This window comes from Bufo bufo, chromosome 5 (assembly GCF_905171765.1).
Source record: "Bufo bufo chromosome 5, aBufBuf1.1, whole genome shotgun sequence".
Taxonomy (NCBI): Eukaryota; Metazoa; Chordata; class Amphibia; order Anura; family Bufonidae; genus Bufo; species Bufo bufo.
In genome coordinates, this window is record NC_053393.1 from 374840651 (window position 1) to 374863076 (window position 22426).

At 47.1% G+C, this 22426-nt stretch overlaps 1 protein-coding gene across 1 annotated transcript in view; it reads left to right on the forward strand.

Moving 5' to 3' along the window:
• Positions 1-22426, forward strand: part of RIOK1 (RIO kinase 1) — a 68719-nt gene that overhangs the window by 24016 nt on the left and 22277 nt on the right. Inside the window, exons 6-10 of the mRNA XM_040433005.1 lie at positions 803-895; positions 2174-2286; positions 5091-5171; positions 12130-12216; positions 21856-21993. Coding sequence (XP_040288939.1) covers positions 803-895; positions 2174-2286; positions 5091-5171; positions 12130-12216; positions 21856-21993 — 512 coding nt within the window. The remainder of the gene's footprint in view (positions 1-802; positions 896-2173; positions 2287-5090; positions 5172-12129; positions 12217-21855; positions 21994-22426) is intronic.

A 22426-nucleotide genomic window follows, 5' to 3' on the forward strand; every position in this document is an offset into this window, starting at 1 on the left:
AACTCTGTAAATGTTTTGTCTTTATCTTGGTATATTCATTATGTACAATGACTGTGGAAGATGTATCAAATATATGGACATATGATAATGTTTTATACAATTCTGTGTATTTGAGTTGTGGAGGGGAGAAAATATCAGAAAAATTGTGACGCAAATTGTCTTGTGATATGCCAACTTTATTTGAACAATAAAAACCATTTGATTGAAAAGATTCATAGGTACAAATCTGCTGACAGATGTCCTTAACGGCTCATTCAGACGGCCGTATGCTGTCCACAAAAATGCGGATCCATTTTTTTGCGGATTAGATGTTTTCCCATTCATTTCTACGGGGCCCTTTTCTTCCATTGCACAGCTCAGCAAAAAAATGAAACATGTCCTATACTTGTCAGTGAAAATCAGGACATGGCCCTATTGAAGTCTATGGGTCAGCAAAAAAAACTGAATGCAATCCGGATCCCCTTTTTTGCGGACAGCATACGGCCGTATTAATGAGCCCTTCCTGGGATTTTTAACTGAAATAACGCATAATACTGCCATGTGTGAACATAGCATAGCAGAGTCCCTAAAAAAGATGCCAGTGGTGCTAGTGTGTGCCTTTCTATGCTAAAAGTCTGTTGCGGGGAGGGGTGCTCAGCAAGTGCATCCTTCATTCCAAATGACACTTCTATAGCACTCTGAATAGTGAGAGTTAAAAAATATTGAGATTCCAAGAATTTGTGTGAACTGTCATGACAAAATTCCTTGTTAAAATTCTTTAGGAACTATCAGTAAGCTGAAGCGTATGTACTTGTTTTCTTAGGTCTTGGATCCTAGAACAAGGATGATTCTTTTTAAGATGCTTACGAGAGGGGTCATATCAGAAATTAATGGCTGTATCAGCACAGGCAAAGAGGTAAGTGTGGATTTAATTCTATATTTCTACTTTGTCATTTGCTTTTACACAGTAAGGGCTCATGTACACGACTGTTGCCTGTTTTGCTGTCTGCAAATTGCAGATCTGCAAAACGTGGATACCAGCCGTGTGCATTACGCATTTTGCGGAACGAAACATCTGGCCCATAATAGAACATTCCTATCCTTGTCCGTAATACAGACAAGAATAGGATGTTCTATTTTTAGCGGATGCCACGGAACAGACATACGGATGCGTAGAGCACATGGTGTACTGTCCACATCTTTTGCGACCCCCATTGAAGTGAATGGGTCCGCATCCGTTCCACAAAATATGCGGATTGAATATGGACAAAAAATATGTTTGTGTGCGTGAGCCCTAATTGACACTTGATTTAGACTATGATGGTGCTGACAGCTTCTATCCCCCAACAAGGTTAGGAGTGGGTGGCTCTATCCCTGTGTATTTAAAGGGGTTGTCCGGGTTCAGAGCTGAACCCGGACATATCCCCATTTTCACCCAGACAGCCCCCCAGACTTGAGCATCGGAGCAGTTCATGCTCCGATGCTCTCCTTTGCCCTGTGCTAAATCGCGAAGGGCAAAGGCATTTTCTGGAGTTAATGTGACGAACCGGGCTCCTCTTAGGGCTGCCAGGAGGAGGCTTCCGCCAATCAGAGCCGGTGACGTCACGCCGGCAGTGTGTTATTGTAAATAAAAGAGCCCTTGCCCTGCGTGATCCAGCCCAGGGCAAAGGAGAGCATCGGAGCATGAAATGCTCCGGTGCTAACATCAGAGGGGCTGCCTGGGTGAAAATATGGGTATGTCCGGGTTCAGCTCTGAACCCGGACACCCCTTTTAACGTACACAGGATAAATATGCAGAAAACAGAGAGGTCCCTTTTATGGAAGGGCGTTTATAAATAAGTAAATAAATAAATATAGTAATTCATTAAATAATAGTCAAAAACACTTAAGTCCCACAGTATTTTACTTGCGTATTTTTTTTTTTCCCAGACTTTTTTTTTCCTGTAGAAAAAAACTGCAGTAAACACTACTACAAAAATGCAGCATTTTAAAATGTCCCCCCTTTTTTACATATTTGTTAGAGATCTTGGAGCTGTTGTTGAGGTCGGTGGAGTCCTCCTTATGCAATATCTTGGTTCTTACACCGTTATCTGTTGTAATGTAGATTTAGTTCAAACCTTGTCTCCTATTTACAATAATATATACAGGTTTTAGGAAAATTGTGTATATATAGTATACTTGGTTTTTATTTTAGGCAAATGTCTACCATGCTAGCACTTCAGATGGAGGAAGCAGAGCCATTAAAATTTACAAAACGTCAATCCTGATGTTCAAAGATCGTGATAAATATGTGAGTGGGGAATTCAGGTGAGATAATTTTAAATTTGGTACTTTATAATATATATTGCAAAATTTAATTTAATTTCAAAACTAGTTTCTTTAACTATAATTTCATGGGTGTTTTAGAAAACCAGAACCGGTGTTGCACTGGTACATTGTGGATCCAATGAATGTCAAAAGCCCCTTGGGGGAGGCTTATTCAAACTGGTGTAAAGTAGAACTGGCTTAGTTGTCCAAAGAAAACAATTAGGTTCCACTTTTCATTTTTTTAAAGCTCCTTTGGAAAATGAAAGGTGAAATCTAGTTGCTATGGGCAACCAAGAGAGTTTTCTTTCCCCTACGCCCATGACAGCACCCTTGAGAGAGACCGCCTCCATGCAGGACAGGAAACAGGAACTTTCGTGGATAGCTTTGCCCCTATAGCACCAGTTCCTGTTTTCTGTCCTATGGATAGGCCCTATAGTGGAGATCTAAAGATTGGGCTGCAGGAGCCCCGCATGTGTATCAGGTTAAGGGGTTTCCTGGTGAGGCGTAAGACTCTACTAGGAGCTGCCTGCTAAGTCTGGGACCATCTTTCTGGGTTTCGGACTGTTCCATATTGAGCCGGCGTTCCTGGGCCGTCCCGCTGTTACTGGGAAGTAATGCCGGCACGCCAGACCCTCCTGGCGGTGTTTGGGAGGTCCAGGGCCTAGTCTCTTTCCTCCTCCTCCTGGCCTCTAGTAGCTTACAGAGGTGGAGGGAGGGCTGAGCTTTTTCTGAGCGCGCTGCGTGCGCAAACCGGAACTTGCGTCCCGCGTGTGGTTCTGGTGGCCAGCGTTCCGGAAATGAACGACAAACATCCTCTTCCATAAAGGGCCGCATGGGGACGCCGGCAGAGACCCGACCTGTGGGTTTTAAACCGTATCAGCGCGCTGTCAGAAGGATCCCATGCAGCCTGCAGGCATCCGTGGATGTGCCTATGGACAACGCTCTATCCTTATCTGGAAGTATGGAGGAAGAGAGCAGTCAGGGTGCTGATGTCAGGAGGGTCATGATGGCAGACCGGTATTCCTGGTGGGGTAAAGGGGTCAATCCCCACCTTTTATTCCTCCCTCAGTATCTAATGGGACTTATTCTCTCATTTTATTTTAGAATACCAAAGAGGGTCCTAGGAAAGCCACCGCTAAAATAAAAGGAAGAGTGTGCTGTATGTCAGAAAAAACTCGCTCATTCCTGGGCTAAATTGTTATGTCAGCATTGCGTTAACAAGGTGGTAGAGGAGGAATCCCCGTCGCTACTTCAGAGTATCAAAGATATTGTTAAATCTGAAGTTTCTGATTCTATCAAAAAAGTTTAAAAAATGCCTCCCTTCTTCAGCTGCGGGCAAGCAAGGTCCCTCTGTCGTATCCGATACAGAGTCTTCCGACGAGAATGAGCAAGGAGAAATCCTAGATAATTCAAGCTCTTCCTCAGATGAAGAGTCCACGGGTAGACCTTTATTTTCCCCTGATGATACGGATTCCCTGCTCAAAGCTATTAGAGCCACGATGAAGGTGGATGAATCTAGAGAACAGAAATCCATTCAAGATATAATGTTGGGTGATCTGGGTCACAAAAAAAATCTAGAGGTTTTTCCCTTAGATTTTCATTTAACATTTAATTCAGAAAGAGTGGAAAAAGCCTGACAAGAAGTTTTTTTTATATTTAAGAGAAAATATCCTTGTTTCGGTCTGGCTGCCAATGGACAGGTTTAACCAGATTTGGTATTTAGGGACTTGATATGGCGTAAGGGACAACCCAAAATAAAGCTCGAGACCTTGCATCATTCTAAAACGGAGGGGGGACTAGCAGTTCCCAATCCATGGGTGTACTATCTGGCAGCCCAAAGTCAGCACTTTAAAGGATGGCTAGAATTGGGGGCCACAGATATGACTAGTCAGAGGGGTTAGATGTGAGATCAGACATTCCCATATAGTGTACAATGTATTCAGTTTGGCAAAAGATCAAACATCTGAGAGGGGTTACCGGAATCACGGAATATGCCCCAACTATGGCGCAATCCAATCTTGACTGAATTTGTTTCTCTGACAGGGTTTGACGAATGGAAGGAGAGGGGTGACATAGAGTGTACAAGACAGCGGTTTTCTTACACCGGAGCAGGATCCTGATCAGTCTTAAAAATGCATGATCAGTCAGAAAAATGCATTGAAATGCCAGATGTGTCATCCGGCAAAACGGATCCGGCATTTATTTATTATATTTTTTTTCATCCGGCATTCAGGCAAGTCTTCAGTTTTTTTGGCTGGAGATAAAACCGTAGCATGCTGCGGTTTTGTCTTTTTGACTGATCAGTCAAAAAGACTGAACTGAAGACATCCTGATACATCCTGAACGGATTACTCTCTATTCAGAATGCATGGGGATAAAACAGATCAGTTATTTTCTGGCATTGAGCCCTTTTGACGGAACTCAGTGCGGGAAAAGAAAAAAGCAAGTGTGAAAGTACCCATAGAATATTAAAAAGCTACTTCCATCTTGACTGCATATTTACAGGCTATGCCTTCAATATCTGATACAGGCCCCACTTCCCGCACTCGCCTACAAGGAGAACATTGGTCTGCCATACTTTGCTGATTCCTGGTGCCACATTCTCCATACACTTCAATAAAGATGTTGACCACCCACTGCATGTATTCCAAACAAATTACCAGTTAGATTAGATTTTCTCTAAAGCTTTTGCGAAAACCAGAACTTACAGGCTTAATATATGTTATGTATTGTTTAGTATGTGTAGTTTTCCAATAAGACATCTTTGAATATTTTATCTTTTTCTCCTTACTTTTACTCTTAAGGTTTCGTCATGGCTATTGCAAAGGGAACCCTCGAAAAATGGTGAAGACATGGGCTGAAAAAGAAATGCGGAATTTAATACGGTAAATCATATAGAATTTTCACTTTTTGTTATAGGACACGTATCTGGTAATAATGTAAATTTTATATTGATGTATGCACCTCTTATCAAAATGAGGAGTCATTTGCTTTCATATTGGCAACAAAAAGAAATCCATATTTTTCTCTGAACTAGGACAGAATGGAAGAACATATTTAACTATTAACACAAAATGTCCTCCCTGATCTGAGGTCGCTGAAAGAATTTTACAGAAATAGCAGTAGAGCAGAATAATACATAAGCGGAAGCATTGCCACAAAGATCTGTAGATTTGGTCCGTAAAAAATGGTTAAAAAAATGGTAAAATGACGAACACCATAATGGAAACCTGATGTGCCGCACTGTAGTCAAGGGGCTGCATTAGCACCATTGATGATCATTATGTAATCTGTTTTTCTCGCCCAATTTCCTTGGGGGACACAGAAGACCTTGGGTATAGCTCATCTCCCTAGGAGGCGTGACACTAAGTGAAGACTGTTAAGCCCCTCCTCCACAGCTATACCCTCAGCCTGGAGAGAGAGACTGCCATTTTTTTGCTTAGTGTCCAAGGAGGCAAGACACTCCCTGCTCTGCAGGGCTGGTTTCTCCTTGTTTCAATTTTAGATTTTTACTTTGTTTTATTTTCTTTTTGTTCCAGATCATCAGGGATAACAGAGACGCACTAGACCTCTCTGTTCTCCCGGGGTTGAGCTGCGCCAGTGCCGGTCACCCGCACTGCTGCCTCCCCCACAGAAGGCAAGGTGGACCAGGGCAGCCCAGCTCCCCTGCATCCCGCCAGCGCAAGGGTCGCCCGCACGCCAAGTCCCTCCCCCGGCGTCCTGCCACTACGGTGCCAGTAGCTGAAGGGGCGACCCTGCTGGAACAGACCGAGGGTGAAGACGGCTATGGTGAGAGATTGGCTTCTCCAGCCCTACGCCCCCCCCCCCCCCCCCTCCTCGGTCTCCTGCGTGCCTGACCCTTACCTGGGCCTATGGACCCTTCTGTCCCTGCTAGACCTAGGCTGGCCCTGGGCTGCCGCAGGGCGACATCTGCTCCCTCTCTCCTGGCCTCCAGGACATTGGCACCCTTGTTCCTACAAGAGGAATGCCTAGGGAGCTGCGGAGGTCCGCACCTAGCTGCCCCTGACGGAGGGGTCATGCAGGCGTCCCACCCTCACAGACCCGGTCTCAGGGTCCCCCTCCCTCTTACCGGCCACTACTTCAGGGCCAGAGGGCCCGCGCCTTGCTGCCACTGACCCTCCCTGCTCTCACGGGCACCGGTCCAGGGGAAAGGTGGTTGTAGCTGCCGGCAGGGGTGAAATCATATGGAGCGCTGTTCTAGGCCAGGGGCCCGCTCCAGGGGTAAAATGGCTGCCGGGTGCAGGGTCCTGACTTCCGGACACCTGGGTGGGCACCGCGGCCTGCAAAGGAGCGCTTCAACAGCCCCGGCCGACCGTCGGAACCTTCCGGTCGGCCGGGCGCCGAAGTCTTGTGTTCCACTTCAAGACGATCCCGCTCTATCCGGGTCCCCGGCTCGCGGGGTGGGCACCCGCGGCCGGTATGTGCCGCTCCGTAGGCCCGGCTGGTACTTTAAGTACTTGCGGCCCCGGTCAGCCGGGCGCCGCTAAAAATTTAGGCCCCGACTCTTCCGGCCCGCGGGGTGGGCACCCACGGCCGGTATGTGCTGCTCCGTAGGCCCGGCCGCTACTTTAAATACTGTGCGGCCCCGGTTCGCCGGGCGCCGCTAAAAATTTAGGCCCCAGCTTCACGGCCTACTAGGCCGCAAAAATTCAGGCCTCTGTTGGAGGGGGCTGGAACTTCTCCAGGCGCAAATTTTTCCCGCCTGGAGGTTCCCCCGCCCACAGAGGATGGGCCTGTATGGGTGGATCTGTGCCCTGTAGGTGGCATCTGCCTCAGTGAGGCTGTGTGTTTAAAAAAAAAAAAAAAAAAAAAAATATTTATTATATATATGACTTGTGGGCTGCGCAGGACGCTGCAGCCTCATCTCAGAGTGCTGCCTGTATACATGCCCCCCTTCCATAGGCGGCATGGTGTCGCGCTCCCCGGCTGCGGCGCTGCCAGGTTCTTTTTTTTCCCCTTCTGGGTTTTTTTTTGCCCTCTCCGCGCTACGGCGCTGGTCAAGGTGCATGCTTTTTCTGTAGGCAACATTCGTCACCCTCTCCAGTTATGGTGCCTGCCATGTGCAGGACCCCCCTCCTGGGCGGGATACTGCACTCTCCCTAACTGCGGGTTGGCCTTGTGCATGACTTTCTTTGGCGGCCTACTGCAGTTTCTCCGGATACAATGCTGGCCATGTGCACGACCCCCTTACATAGGTGGAACACGGCACTCTCACTGGGTTCGCTGCTGGCCATGTGCGTGCCCCCCTTCCATAGGCGGAACGCTACACTCTCACTGGATTCGTTGCCGATCATGTGCATGACCCCCTTTTTCAGGCGGAATACTGCACTTTCACCGGATACGGTGCTGGCCATGTGCACGACCCCCTTCCTTAGGCGGAACTCTGCACTCTCACTGGATTAGCTGCCGGCCATGTGCGTGCCCCCCTTCCATAGGCGGAACGCTACACGCTCACTGGATTCGTTGCCGATCATGTGCGTGACCCCCCTTTTTTAGGCGGAATACTGCACTTTCACCGGATACGGTGCTGGCCATGTGCACGACCCCCTTCCTTAGGCGGAACGCTGCACTCTCTCTGGATTCGCTGCCTGCCATAGGCATGACTCCCTTCTGTGGACGGCATTCGGCACTCTCACTGGATTCACTGCCAGCCATGTGCATGACCACCTTCCATAGGCGATATGATGTACTCTCATTGGATTCACTACCGGCCTTGGGCATGCCTCCTTCCCGGGTGGCGGCATACATACACTCCCTCGGTCGGTGGTTGTTCTCTCGCCTGTACATTGTTGGCCATGTGCATGACCCCTATACATGCACTCTCTCTGGATCCACCGTCGGCCACATCATGACCCCCCTTCCGTGGGCGGTGTACGCACTCTCACTGGATTCGCTGCCGGCCATGGGCATGCCTCCTTCAGGTGGCATACACACATTCTCACCGACTGCTCGCATTCTCCCTGAATGCGATGCTGGCCTTGTGCAGGATTCCCCCCCCCCCCCCCCCTTCCTTTTCTGGGCGGCATACTACGCTCACCAGATGCGTTGCTGGCCTTGAGCATGGCCTCTAACATGGGCGGAACGCTTGCGCTCCCCTTGGATATGGTGCTGGCCTTGTGCGTGACCACCCCTCATTCCATGGGTGGAATTTTGCACGCTCACAAGATTCAAGGCTGTCCTTGTATGTGCTGTACTGGACTTGCACATGTTCCCCTTCATTGGCGGAGTAGTTACACTCTCACGAAATTTCGGTGTTGGGTGAATTGTTGCACACTCACTTAATGCTAGGATAGCCCTATGCATGTCCCCCTTTTCCCTAGGTGGACCTCCTGCATTTCCGCTGGATACTGTGTGGCCATGTGCATGGCGCCTTTCTGGGCGAAGTATGGTATGCCCTACTTCTCTGACGTAGGTACGGCCTTGGGCATCTCCCCCTTTTTGGGGCAGGCCTTTGCATTCTTGCCCACTGCAGTTTGCCAGGTACATTTCCTCCCTTTCGGGGCGGTCAGTTTGCGTTCCATCGCATTCCATATTAGTCTTGTGCATAACTCCTTTCAGTTTGCACTCCCGTAGATACTGTGGCACTCTGTGGCTGGCCCTCTTCGCGGTGTTATATTTTTGCAGTGAGCGGACGTTCTTGTGCGTTGTTTGGGCCGTGTATGCCTTCTCGTCCTGTAGGTGGGTTGGCCTTCTCACTGCTTACGGGGCTACTCGTACGTAGCCTCCTTCCTCCTGCGACATTCTTTTTCTCTTGGGATACGATGATTGCCGCAAGCCTTGCACTATTCTCTAAGGAGATCATTCTGGTGCAGTGTGGTATGATTCTTTCCGGATTGGCGCCCTCGGTGCTTCAGTCTGATCTGCTACCAGGTTCGGGCCGCTCTTCTTGGGAAGGTCACCCAACTTCTCTTGGGTGCTCGCTTATACAGGTCCGGGGGACCTCCACCTTGGGTTCTTCAGGGTATTCGCCTTCTGCGTGGCGGTGAACCGGGCGTCTCTGTGTAGCGGGTTCTGCTTTTGAGCTGTCCTATGGCCTCTCTGTTGCCCACTCCCCCTTTTTTTGGTTGGAGGGTGTTATACCGGCCTCTGTCTCGCCTGCCTTTTCTCGCCGGCTCTGTTTGACTCCCACTCGGTACAGATCATTCCGATGTGGCGTCTGTTCCGGCCACGCTTCAGAGGCTGTTCCTTCACTGCCCTTCCCTCTGGGGAGAGCATGTTTGTTCATTTGGATGGTTATGGTGTTCCTTTTCAGTCTCCCTTGTCCACACTGGCTGTACTAGCTGTGTGCCTAGTTACCGGGTCTACCGCTTTCTGTCCTCCCGCTGGGTGCAGATTGCGTTTTTTCCATTCTAGGCAATGTTTCGGCTTTGGATTCACCTTCTCGGTAACTTGGGAGGACTACCATTTGGTCAGGATTGTCTTTTGATCTCCCACACCGGAACTGTAGTCTGTCTTCCTGTGGTGGCTACATTGGCTTCGGCTTTAGCCTGTCTTGTCCTGGCGGTTGCTGGGCGGACCCTTCGGTTCCTGTCCGTTTGTCCTTCTGCTTCCCCACTCTGGGGGGATACGGGACAACCTTGCTCGGGGGCCGACGGGACCAGTTCTACCGACTGTTCTACCCGTGTTACTGGTCTGCGCCTGATCATTGGGTTTTCACCCGCTTGCCCAGGCGACTCTAGTGGGCTCGCTAGTGTTCGCTTCTAGCCGAGTTTTCGTCCAGGATCTGTGGTAGGACTTAGGGCTTTACCTGGGGTTCTGTGGGAAGCTGGGCGTTCCCCCACTCTGCCTTTCTCCATGGTTCTGTCTTTCTCCAGTCCGGCCTGGACCTGGGGCTGGGACTCTGTTGCTTGAAGTATCAAGTGTCATTCCTGTCCTTCCTCTTTCAGCGTTCCCCGTCCCTCTGGGCCTGTCAGGAACTTCTTCCATGGAGCGGCTCTTGGGTTCCTTTGTACTGCCCTCCGGTACCGTCCTGGGAACTACATACTGGGCTCTTGGCGCTCCAATTTTTCCTTGGAGCCGTTACAGAAGTTCTCTCTACTCCTTCTGTCCTGTACGGTTGGGTTTCTGTAGCCATCGTGTCTCTGACGGGTGCCTGAGTGGCGGCCCTTCTTGTTCCGAGCCTTCTGTCTTCCCCCAGGACAGGACTGTTCTCCATTCCGTCTCTTCCTTCCTTCTGAAGGTGGTATTTGTCCTTCATTTCATTGAGGCAGTCGTCCTCCCCCCCCCCCCCCCCCCCGGGAACGGACACTTCACCGATTTGGACGTTGTTTGGGCCTTGCAGTTTTTACTTGGAGATCTCCGACTCTTGTCGACGTTCGGTCTCTTATGTTTCCAGGAGGTCCGAGCAAAGGGTTGACGGCCTCCAGGGTGACTTTCTTCCGCTTTCTCAGAGTGGCTCTTGTTGTGGTTGCCGCACCAAGGGCAGGGTCATGCTTTTGGTGTCACCATTCATTTGGCCAGGGCCGTCGGTTTTTTCCTGGGCCGGAGGCTTTAGGCTTCGGCCATCCATTTGTGCAAGGCGGTCACTGGTCTTCCTTGCACACCTTACCGAGTTCTACAGGGTGCATACGCGGGCTTCGGCGTATGGTGCCTTGGGCCGCCTGGTCTGCAGGCGGCGGGTTTTTTTGATGCCTTCGGGTGCTTCGCCTTGGTGCTGTGGTCCCTCCCCCTTTTGACTGCTTTTGAACGTCCCAAGGTCTTCTGTGTCCCCCAAGGAAATTGGGCGAGAAAACGAGATTTTTGTATAACTTACCAGTAAAATCTCTTTCTCGCTCTTTCCTTGGGGGACACAGCACCCACCCATTCTTTGTTCTTCTCTGACTGTTTCCGAGTTTGTTTTACCCTTAGGGTAGTTGGCTTGTTGGTTCCAATTTTTTGGACTTTGCCTTTTCTCACTACTTGGACACGCAACTGGCAGTCTCTCTCTCCAGGCTGAGGGTATAGCTGTGGAGGAGGGGCTTAACAGTCTTCACTTAGTGTCACGCCTCCTAGGGAGATGAGCTATACCCAAGGTCTTCTGTGTCCCCCAAGGAAAGAGCGAGAAAGAGATTTTACTGGTAAGTTATACAAAAATCTCGTTTTTGGCTTGCATTTTGTATTTCTGTTCCTATGACTGAAGACAATACCTGACGCAGAGAGCGAAGCCTAATCTACAGTCTGCTTCCCATTAAACATAAAATAAGGAAAGAAGGCATGTAAGGGTAGTAACTGTAAAGACTGTACTGTAAGGAAAGGAAAGCATCATGCATGAAATCCATACACTTTATAGGAAAGTTGCAGAATCCTCTGTCTGTCTTTGTGTGTTGGGGGTGTCCCGGCTCTTCCCCCAGCAGGGGGACAATCTTATTCATCTCTCCCCATTAAAAACACACACATGTTCTGTGACCAGGACACTTGTCCTTAATACATGCGCAAAAATGCACCCATAATACACGTGTGAAGATTGGCTTAGAGGGGCAATGGACCAAGTCTTCTAAGGCGTGCACCTATACAAATCATTTTGATCTATTCCTGTTCTGCTCTTCTCCTTCAGTTAATATTGGCGTCTGTTATGCAGCTTCACAACCAGGGTATGTGATATCAGATATGTGCTCGGTCACGACACGGGATGTCATGTAACTAAGCATATCCTATGTCATATGAACCTGTTAGGGACTAAATGCTGGGAGTATCACGTGATCTTGCCAGGTTTAGTTCTTTTCAGTTAGTCCACGCTGGCGTGCCTGTGGCGTTATGTACATATTTATAGATTGCTGCCATTGTAAAACATTTAAATGCGTTATTACCATTACTTTCAGTTGATCTCTTGCTTGATTCTTAAAGGTTGACCACTGCCGGGATCCCCTGCCCAGAGCCAGTGATGCTGAGAAGTCACGTTCTTGTTATGGGATTTATTGGTAAAAATGATTTGTAAGTAGTGTTTTTTTTATATATATGAGGAGTTAGAAGCTGTAAATAGTTTACTGAACATCTGAGTGAGAATCTAGTGCTGTTGACTTTTGGTATCTTCAGTTTACTGGTTCAGAGATAATAAACTCTGCCGTCAAGAACGCTTTGAGGGAAAGAGTTGAAAAATGGCTTCAGATGCTGTAAGATATTTCATATTACCATTTGGAGCAGATATTTCTTAGGCCTCTTTCACACTTGCGTTGTTGGGATCCGGCATGCACTTCCGTTGCCGGAGGTGCCTGCCGGATCCGTAACAACGCAAGTGTACTGAAAGCATTTGAAGACGGAACAGTCTTCCAAATGCGTTCAGTGTTACTATGGCACCCAGGACGCTATTAAAGTCCTGGTTGCCATAGTAGGAGCGGTATACTTACAGTCCGTGCGGCTCCCCGGGCGCTCCAGAATGACGTCAGAGCGCCCCATGCGCATGGATGACGTGATCCATGTGATCACATGATCCATGCGCTTGGGGCGCCCTGACGTCACTCTGGAGCGCCCGGGGAGCCGCACGGACGGTAAGTATGCTGCTCCCCTGCTCCCCGCTACACTTACCATGGCTGTCAGGACTTTAGCGTCCCGGCAGCCATGGTAACTATTCAGAAAAAGCTAAACGTCGGGTCCGGCAATGCGCCGAAACGACGTTTAGCTTAAGGCCGGATCCGGATCAATGCCTTTCAATGGGCATTGATCCCGGATCCGGCCTTGCGGCAAGTCTTCAGGATTTTTGGCCGGAGCAAAAAGCGCAGCATGCTGCGGTATTTTCTCCGGCCAAAAAACGTTCCGTACCGGAACTGAAGACATCCTGATGCATCCTGAACGGATTACTCTCCATTCAGAATGCATTAGGATAATCCTGATCAGTATTCTTCCGGCATAGAGTCCCGACGACGGAACTCTATGCCGGAAGACAATAACGCAAGTGTGAAAGAGCCCTTAACCACTTAAGGACCACAGGTTTATACCCCCCTAAAGACCAGGCCCTTTTTTACAAATCGGCACTACACTACTTTCACCGTTTATTGCTCGGTCATGCAACTTACCACCCAAATGAATTTTACCTCCTTTTCTTCTCACTAATAGAGCTTTCATTTGGTGGTATTTCATTGCTGCTGACATTTTTACTTTTTTTGTTATTAATCGAAATTTAACGATTTTTTTGCAAAAAAATGACATTTTTCACTTTCAGTTGTAAAATTTTGCAAAAAAAACGAGATCCATATAGAAATTTTGCTCTAAATTTATAGTTCTACATGTCTTTGATAAAAAAAAAATGTTTGGGTAAAAAAAAAATGGTTTGGGTAAAAGTTATAGCGTTTACAAACTATGGTACAAAAATGTGAATTTCCGCTTTTTGAAGCAGCTCTGACTTTCTGAGCACCTGTCATGTTTCCTGAGGTTCTACAATGCCCAGACAGTACAAACACCCCACAAATGACCCCATTTCGGAAAGTACACACCCTAAGGTATTCGCTGATGGGCATAGTGAGTTCATAGAACTTTTTATTTTTTGTCACAAGTTAGCGGAAAATGATGATTTTTTTTTATTTTATTTTTTTTCCTACAAAGTCTCATATTCCACTAACTTGTGACAAAAAATAAAAACTTCCATGAACTCATTATGCCCATCACGAAATACCTTGGGGTCTCTTCTTTCCAAAATGGGGTCACTTGTGGGGTAGTTATACTGCCCTGGCATTCTAGGGGCCCAAATGTGTGGTAAGGAGTTTGAAATCAAATTCTGTAAAAAATGACCAGTGAAATCCGAAAGGTGCTCTTTGGAATATGGGCCCCTTTGCCCACCTAGGCTGCAAAAAAGTGTCACACATCTGGTATCTACGTACTCAGGAGAAGTTGAGGAATGTGTTTTGGGGTGTCATTTTACATATACCCATGCTGGGTGAGATAAATATCTTGGTCAAATGCCAACTTTGTATAAAAAAATGGGAAAAGTTGTCTTTTGCCAAGATATTTCTCTCACCCAGCATGGGTATATGTAAAATGACACCCCAAAACACATTCCCCACCTTCTCCTGAGTACGGAGATACCAGATGTGTGACACTTTTTTGCAGCCTAGGTGGGCAAAGGGGCCCATATTCCAAAGAGCACCTTTCGGATTTCACTCGTCATTTTTTACAGAATTTGATTTCAAACTCCTTACCACACATTTGGGCCCCTAGAATGCCAGGGCAGTATAACTACCCCACAAGTGACCCCATTTTGGAAAGAAGACACCCCAAGGTATTCCGTGAGGGGCATGGCAAGTTCCTAGAATTTTTTATTTTTTGTCACAAGTTAGTGGAAAATGATGATTTTTTTTTTTTTTTTTTTTTTCATACAAAGTCTCATATTCCACTAACTTGTGACAAAAAATAAAAACTTCCATGAACTCACTATGCCCATCAGCGAATACCTTGGGGTCTCTTCTTTCCAAAATGGGGTCACTTGTGGGGTAGTTATACTGCCCTGGCATTCTAGGGGCCCGAATGTGTGGTAAGGAGTTTGAAATCAAATTCTGTAAAAAATGACCTGTGAAATCCGAAAGGTGCTCTTTGGAATATGGGCCCCTTTGCCCACCTAGGCTGCAAAAAAGTGTCACACATCTGGTATCTCTGTATTCAGGAGAAGTTGAGGAATGTGTTTTGGGGTGTCTTTTTACATATACCCATGCTGGGTGAGATAAATATCTTGGTCAAATGCCAACTTTGTATAAAAAAATGGGAAAAGTTGTCTTTTGCCAAGATATTTCTCTCACCCAGCAGGGGTATATGTAAAATGACACCCCAAAACACATTCCCCACCTTCTCCTGAGTACGGGGATACCAGATGTGTGACACTTTTTTGCAGCCTAGGTGGGCAAAGGGGCCCATATTCCAAAGAGCACCTTTCGGATTTCACAGGTCATTTTTTACAGAATTTGATTTCAAACTCCTTACCACACATTTGGGCCCCTAGAATGCCAGGGCAGTATAACTACCCCACAAGTGACCCCATTTTGGAAAGAAGAGACCCCAAGGTATTCGCTGATGGGCATAGTGAGTTCATGGAAGTTTTTATTTTTTGTCACAAGTTAGTGGAATATGAGACTTTGTATGAAAAAAAAAAAAAAAAAAAATCTGCATTTTCCACTAACTTGTGACAAAAAATAAAAAATTCTAGGAACTTGCCATGCCCCTCACGGAATACCTTGGGGTGTCTTCTTTCCAAAATGGGGTCACTTGTGGGGTAGTTATACTGCCCTGGCATTTTCCAGGGGCCCTAATGTGTGGTAAGTAGGTAAATGACCTGTGAAATCCTAAAGGTGCTCTTTGGAATATGGGCCCCTTTGCCCACCTAGGCTGCAAAAAAGTGTCACACATGTGGTATCGCCGTATTCAGGAGAAGTTGGGGAATGTGTTTTGGGGTGTCATTTTACATATACCCTTGCTGGGTGAGAGAAATATCTTGGCAAAAGACAACTTTTCCCATTTTTTTATACAAAGTTGGCATTTGACCAAGATATTTCTCTCACCCAGCATGGGTATATGTAAAATGACACCCCAAAACACATTCCCCAACTTCTCCTGAGTACGGCGATACCAGATGTGTGACACTTTATTGCAGCCTAGATGCGCAAAGGTGCCCAAATTCCTTTTAGGAGGGCATTTTTAGACATTTGGATACCAGACTTCTTCTCACGCTTTGGGGCCCCTAGAATGCCAGGGCAGTATAAATACCCCACATGTGACCCCATTTTGGAAAGAAGACACCCCAAGGTATTCAATGAGGGGCATGGCGAGTTCATAGAAATTTTTTTTTTTTGGCACAAGTTAGCGGAAATTGATATTTTTAATTTTTTTCTCACAAAGTCTCCCTTTCCGCTAACTTGGGACAAAAATTTCAATCTTTCATGGACTCAATATGCCCCTCACGGAATACCTGGGGGTGTCTTCTTTCCGAAATGGGGTCACATGTGGGGTATTTATACTGCCCTGGCATTCTAGGGGCCCTAAAGCGTGAGAAGAAGTCTGGAATATAAATGTCTAAAAAATTTTACGCATTTGGTTTCCGTGAGGGGTATGGTGAGTTCATGTGAGATTTCATTTTTTGACACAAGTTAGTGGAATATGAGACTTTGTAAGAAAAAAAAAATAATAATTCCGCTAACTTGGGCCAAAAAAATGTCTGAATGGAGCCTTACAGAGGGGTGATCAATGACAGGGGGGTGATCAATGACAGGGGGGGTGATCAATGACAGGGGGGGTAATCAATGACAGGGGGGGGATCAATGACAGGGGGGGTGATCAATGACAGGGGGGGTGATCAATGACAGGGGGGGTGATCAATGACAGGGGGGGTGATCAATGACAGGGGGGGTGATCAATGACAGGGGGGGTGATCAATGACAGGGGGGGTGATCAATGACAGGGGGGGTGATCAATGACAGGGGGGTGATCAATGACAGGGGGGGTGATCAATGACAGGGGGGGTGATCAATGACAGGGGGGGGATCAGGGAGTCTATATGGGGTGATAACCACAGTCATTGATCACGCCCGTGTAAGGCTTCATTCAGACGTCCGTATGCGTTTTGCGGATCCGATCCATCTATCAGTGCATCCGTAAAAATCATGCGGACATCTGAATGGAGCTTTACAGGGGGGTAATCAATGACAGGGGGGTGATCAGGGAGTCTATATGGGGTGATCACCACAGTCATTGATCACGCCCCTGTAAGGCTTCATTCAGACGTCCGGATGCGTTTTGCGGATCCGATCCATCTATCAGTGGATCCGTAAAAATCATGCGGACATCTGAATGGAGCTTTACAGGGGGGTAATCAATGACAGGGGGGTAATCAATGACAGGGGGGTGATCAGGGAGTCTATATGGGGTGATCACCACAGTCATTGATCACGCCCCTGTAAGGCTTCATTCAGACGTCCGGATGCGTTTTGCGGATCCGATCCATCTATCAGTGGATCCGTAAAAATCATGCGGACATCTGAATGGAGCTTTACAGGGGGGTAATCAATGACAGGGGGGTAATCAATGACAGGGGGGTGATCAGGGAGTCTATATGGGGTGATCACCACAGTCATTGATCATGCCCCTGTAAGGCTTCATTCAGACGTCCGGATGCGTTTTGCGGATCCGATCCATCTATCAGTGGATCCGTAAAAATCATGCGGACATCTGAATGGAGCTTTACAGGGGGGTGATCAATGACAGGGGTGTAATCAATGACAGGGGGGTGATCAGGGAGTCTATATGGGGTGATAACCACAGTCATTGATCACGCCCCTGTAAGGCTTCATTCAGACGTCCGGATGCGTTTTGCGGATCCGATCCATCTATCAGTGCATCCGTAAAAATCATGCGGACATCTGAATGGAGCTTTACAGGGGGGTAATCAATGACAGGGGGGTGATCACCACAGTCATTGATCATGCCCCTGTAAGGCTTCATTCAGACGTCTGTATGCGTTTTGCGGATCCGATCCATCTATCAGTGCATCCGTAAAAATCATGCGGACATCTGAATGGAGCTTTACAGGGGGGTGATCAATGACAGGGGTGTAATCAATGACAGGGGGGTGATCAGGGAGTCTATATGGGGTGATCACCACAATCATTGATCATGCCCCTGTAAGGCTTCATTCAGACGTCCGGATGCGTTTTGCGGATCCGATCCATCTATCAGTGCATCCGTAAAAATCATGCGGACATCTGAATGGAGCTTTACAGGGGGGTGATCAGGGAGTCTATATGGGGTGATCACCACAGTCATTGATCATGCCCCTGTAAGGCTTCATTCAGACGTCCGGATGCGTTTTGCGGATCCGATCCATCTATCAGTGGATCCGTAAAAATCATGCGGACGTCTGAATGGAGCTTTACAGGGGGGTAATCAATGACAGGGGGGTAATCAATGACAGGGGGGTGATCAGGGAGTCTATATGGGGTGATCACCACAGTCATTGATCACGCCCCTGTAAGGCTTAATTCAGACGTCCGGATGCGTTTTGCGGATCCGATCCATCTATCAGTGGATCCGTAAAAATCATGCGGACGTCTGAATGGAGCTTTACAGGGGGGTGATCAATGACAGGGGGGTAATCAATGACAGGGGGTGATCAGGGAGTCTATATGGGGTGATCAGGGGTGATCAGGGGCTAATAAGGGGTTAATAAGTGACGGGGGGGGGGTGTAGTGTAGTGTAGTGGTGCTTGGTGCTACTTTACTGAGCTACCTGTGTCCTCTGGTGGTCGATCCAAACAAAGGGGACCACCAGAGGACCAGGTAGCAGGTATATTAGACGCTGTTATCAAAACAGCGTCTAATATACCTGTTAGGGGTTAAAAAAAACACATCTCCAGCCTGCCAGCGAACGATCGCCGCTGGCAGGCTGGAGATCAACTCTCTTACCTTCCGTTCCTGTGAGCGCGCGCGCCTGTGTGCGCGCGTTCACAGGAAATCTCGGCTCACGCGAGATGACGCCTATTGGCGTTAGCGTAGCCTGGGGGAGCCGCCGCAATGACGCCTTTCGGCGTTACAGTTGCGGGAAGTGGTTAATTGTATTAGAATTATGGATTACAGACCCAATGTTAATATGCATCTACCTTCATTGACCATAAATAAAAAAACAAGAATAACTCACCTTAATAGAAATGTTCAGCATATACAGGGAGTGCAGAATTATTAGGCAAGTTGTATTTTTGAGGATTAATTTTATTATTGAACAACAACCATGTTCTCAATGAACCCAAAAAACTCATTAATATCAAAGCTGAATATTTTTGGAAGTAGTTTTTAGTTTGTTTTTAGTTTTAGCTATTTTAGGGGGATATCTGTGTGTGCAGGTGACTATTACTGTGCATAATTATTAGGTAACTTAACAAAAAACAAATATATACCCATTTCAATTATTTATTTTTACCAGTGAAACCAATATAACATCTCAACACTCACAAATATACATTTCTGACATTCAAAAACAAAAACCGTGACCAATAGAGCCACCTTTCTTTGCAAGGACACTCAAAAGCCTGCCATCCATGGATTCTGTCAGTGTTTTGATCTGTTCACCATCAACATTGCGTGCAGCAGCAACCACAGCCTCCCAGACACTGTTCAGAGAGGTGTACGGTTTTCCCTCCTTGTAAATCTCACATTTGATAATGGACCACAGGTTCTCAATGGGGTTCAGATCAGGTGAACAAGGAGGCCATGTCATTAGATTTTCTTCTTTTATACCCTTTCTTGCCAGCCACGCTGTGGAGTACTTGGACGCGTGTGATGGAGCATTGTCCTGCATGAAAATCATGTTTTTCTTGAAGGATGCAGACTTCTTCCTGTACCACTGCTTGAAGAAGGTGTCTTCCAGAAACTGGCAGTAGGACTGGGAGTTGAGCTTGACTCCATCCTCAACCCGAAAAGGCCCCACAAGCTCATCTTTGATGATACCAGCCCAAACCAGTACTCCACCTCCACCTTGCTGGCGTCTGAGTCGGACTGGAGCTCTCTGCCCTTTACCAATCCAGCCACGGGCCCATCCATCTGGCCCATCAAGACTCACTCTCATTTCATCAGTCCATAAAACCTTAGAAAAATCAGTCTTGAGATATTTCTTGGCCCAGTCTTGACGTTTCAGCTTGTGTGTCTTGTTCAGTGGTGGTCGTCTTTCAGCCTTTCTTACCTTGGCCATGTCTCTGAGTATTGCACACCTTGTGCTTTTGGGCACTCCAGTGATGTTGCAGCTCTGAAATATGGCCAAACTGGTGGCAAGTGGCATCTTGGCAGCTGCACTCTTGACTTTTCTCAGTTCATGGGCAGTTATTTGGCGCCTTGGTTTTTCCACACGCTTCTTGCGACCCTGTTGACTATATTGAATGAAACGCTTGATTGTTCGATGATCACGCTTCAGAAGCTTTGCAATTTTAAGAGTGCTGCATCCCTCTGCAAGATATCTCACTATTTTTGACTTTTCTGAGCCTGTCAAGTCCTTCTTTTGACCCATTTTGCCAAAGGAAAGGAAGTTGCCTAATAATTATGCACACCTAATATAGGGTGTTGATGTCATTAGACCACACCCCTTCTCATTACAGAGATGCACATCACCTAATATGCTTAATTGGTAGTAGGCTTTCGAGCCTATACAGCTTGGAGTAAGACAACATGCATAAAGAGGATGATGTGGTCAAAATACTCATTTGCCTAATAATTCTGCACGCAGTGTAGTTATGTCTCAGACAGATATGTAAAAGATTACAAGTGTGGTCTGATTAGACACTGGGACTTGCCAGAAGAGAACGTAAAAGTGCTTCTCCCACTGCCCTATGAAAAGGCTCTTAGAGGCTACTTTTGAGCAGTGTACCTTTAATGAGAGATCATTGACTGCTAGACATGCCTCTACGACACACTTGAAGACATTTCCCCCAGTTGACAGACTTTGAGAGGGGGTGCATCATTGGACTGAGAGAAGCAAGATGGTCGTTTTGACGAACTGCCCACTATCTGTGCAATTCTGACCAAGATGTTGGGTGTTGTGAGCAGTGGTTACATGATGGAACGCACATATAGTGAACAGGCTATGGACGGCACAGACAGACCACCAATAGAGATGATCGTTTGATCAAACAAGCACGTGCAGCTCCCACACTTTCATTGTCCACCATCCAGACACAGGCATCACCTTCATTACACACCCCTGTCTCGGCTCGGACCATTTAGCAAATGGAAATTTGATGTCATGGCACCTATTACATGTCCTGCCATTGACAGCCAGGCAACATTGCTCTCATTTGCATTGGTTTTGTGAACAAGAAACCCAGACTGCTGCAGACTGGAGCCGTATTATCTTTAGTGATGAATTTAGGTTCTGTTTGGGTTCTGATGATGGTTGGGTTCAAGTATGGAGGCCTAATGGTGGGTGCTTCAATCCTGCCTTTGCTATGGAGAGGTAGACTGCCCCAACTGCAGGTGTGATGATCTGGAGAGCCATTGCATACAACAGTTGGTCACCCTTGGTAGAGAAACAAGGGACCCTAACAGCTCAGTGATATGTGCAGGACATGCTGTAACCACATATGTTGCCCCTCATGGCAGGGCATCCAACGAGCATTTTTTCAATAAGTTGTTTGCCTACACACAGCAAGGGTTTCCCAGGAATATTTCCACCAGATTGCAACACTTCCTTGACCTGCCCAGTAACCAGATTTATCGCCAGTTGAGCTTTTATAGGACGCCAGTTTTGGCAGCCTACAAATGCGCAGAATCTACAGGCCCAGCTGTGACATCTGAGGGCAAATGTGCCGCAGGATACCATATGGAACTTGTATGCCTCCATGCTTGTATCTAGTCTAGAGGTGGCCCAACAGGGTCCTAGAGCCTCCTAACTGTGTGCCATATATCCTTTTTGCTGGCCCTGCCAAATAGATAGAACATGTCCCATTGTTGTCCATTTTGCGGACAAGGATAGGACATTTCTATAGATGTGGAAAAAAATGACAGCATGCACACAGCCGGAAGCCTTATCCCGTATGGCTCTAGTTGTGTTAAGTAGATGTACACTTACATACGGTATTTTACTGTTCTCATCATGATTTCTGCATTTCTTTTCAAGACCTGCTCCATTGTTGAAGAATGTCCAGTTGTCAGAATCGAAGTCTCGGGAGATTTATTTGGACATTATTCATTACATGAGAAGAATGTACCAGGATGCCAGACTCGTACATGCAGATCTTAGTGAATTTAACATCCTGTAAGTAAACCTCCTTGCTGTGTGAGCCTTACAAAAATGTGTTACAGATATCCAATCCACAGCATCATCCAGATAATACTGCCACCTGCATATGAAAATACCCCAGTAATGGTGAGCTACAAGGTGCAAATACAGTAAGTGCCCATTAGGAGGCTGGAAGATTTCTCTGCAGCTTAGCAAAGCCTCACAGGCACAAAGTGCCATTTTCCTGAATAGTATAGAGGCCCAACTCTAAAGCAAACGTTTCCTGGACATAGGCTCCCTTTTAATATTTATATTGCTTACATTGTCTGTCATTTAAAGTGAGTATCCAATTCAAGTAAACTGTTTTACATGGGGAACAAACATAACACTTACATGGAGACTAGGGGTGGGCGATATTGGCGATATGATATGTTCCGCGATATGGATTTTGTGTATATTGCCTATATCG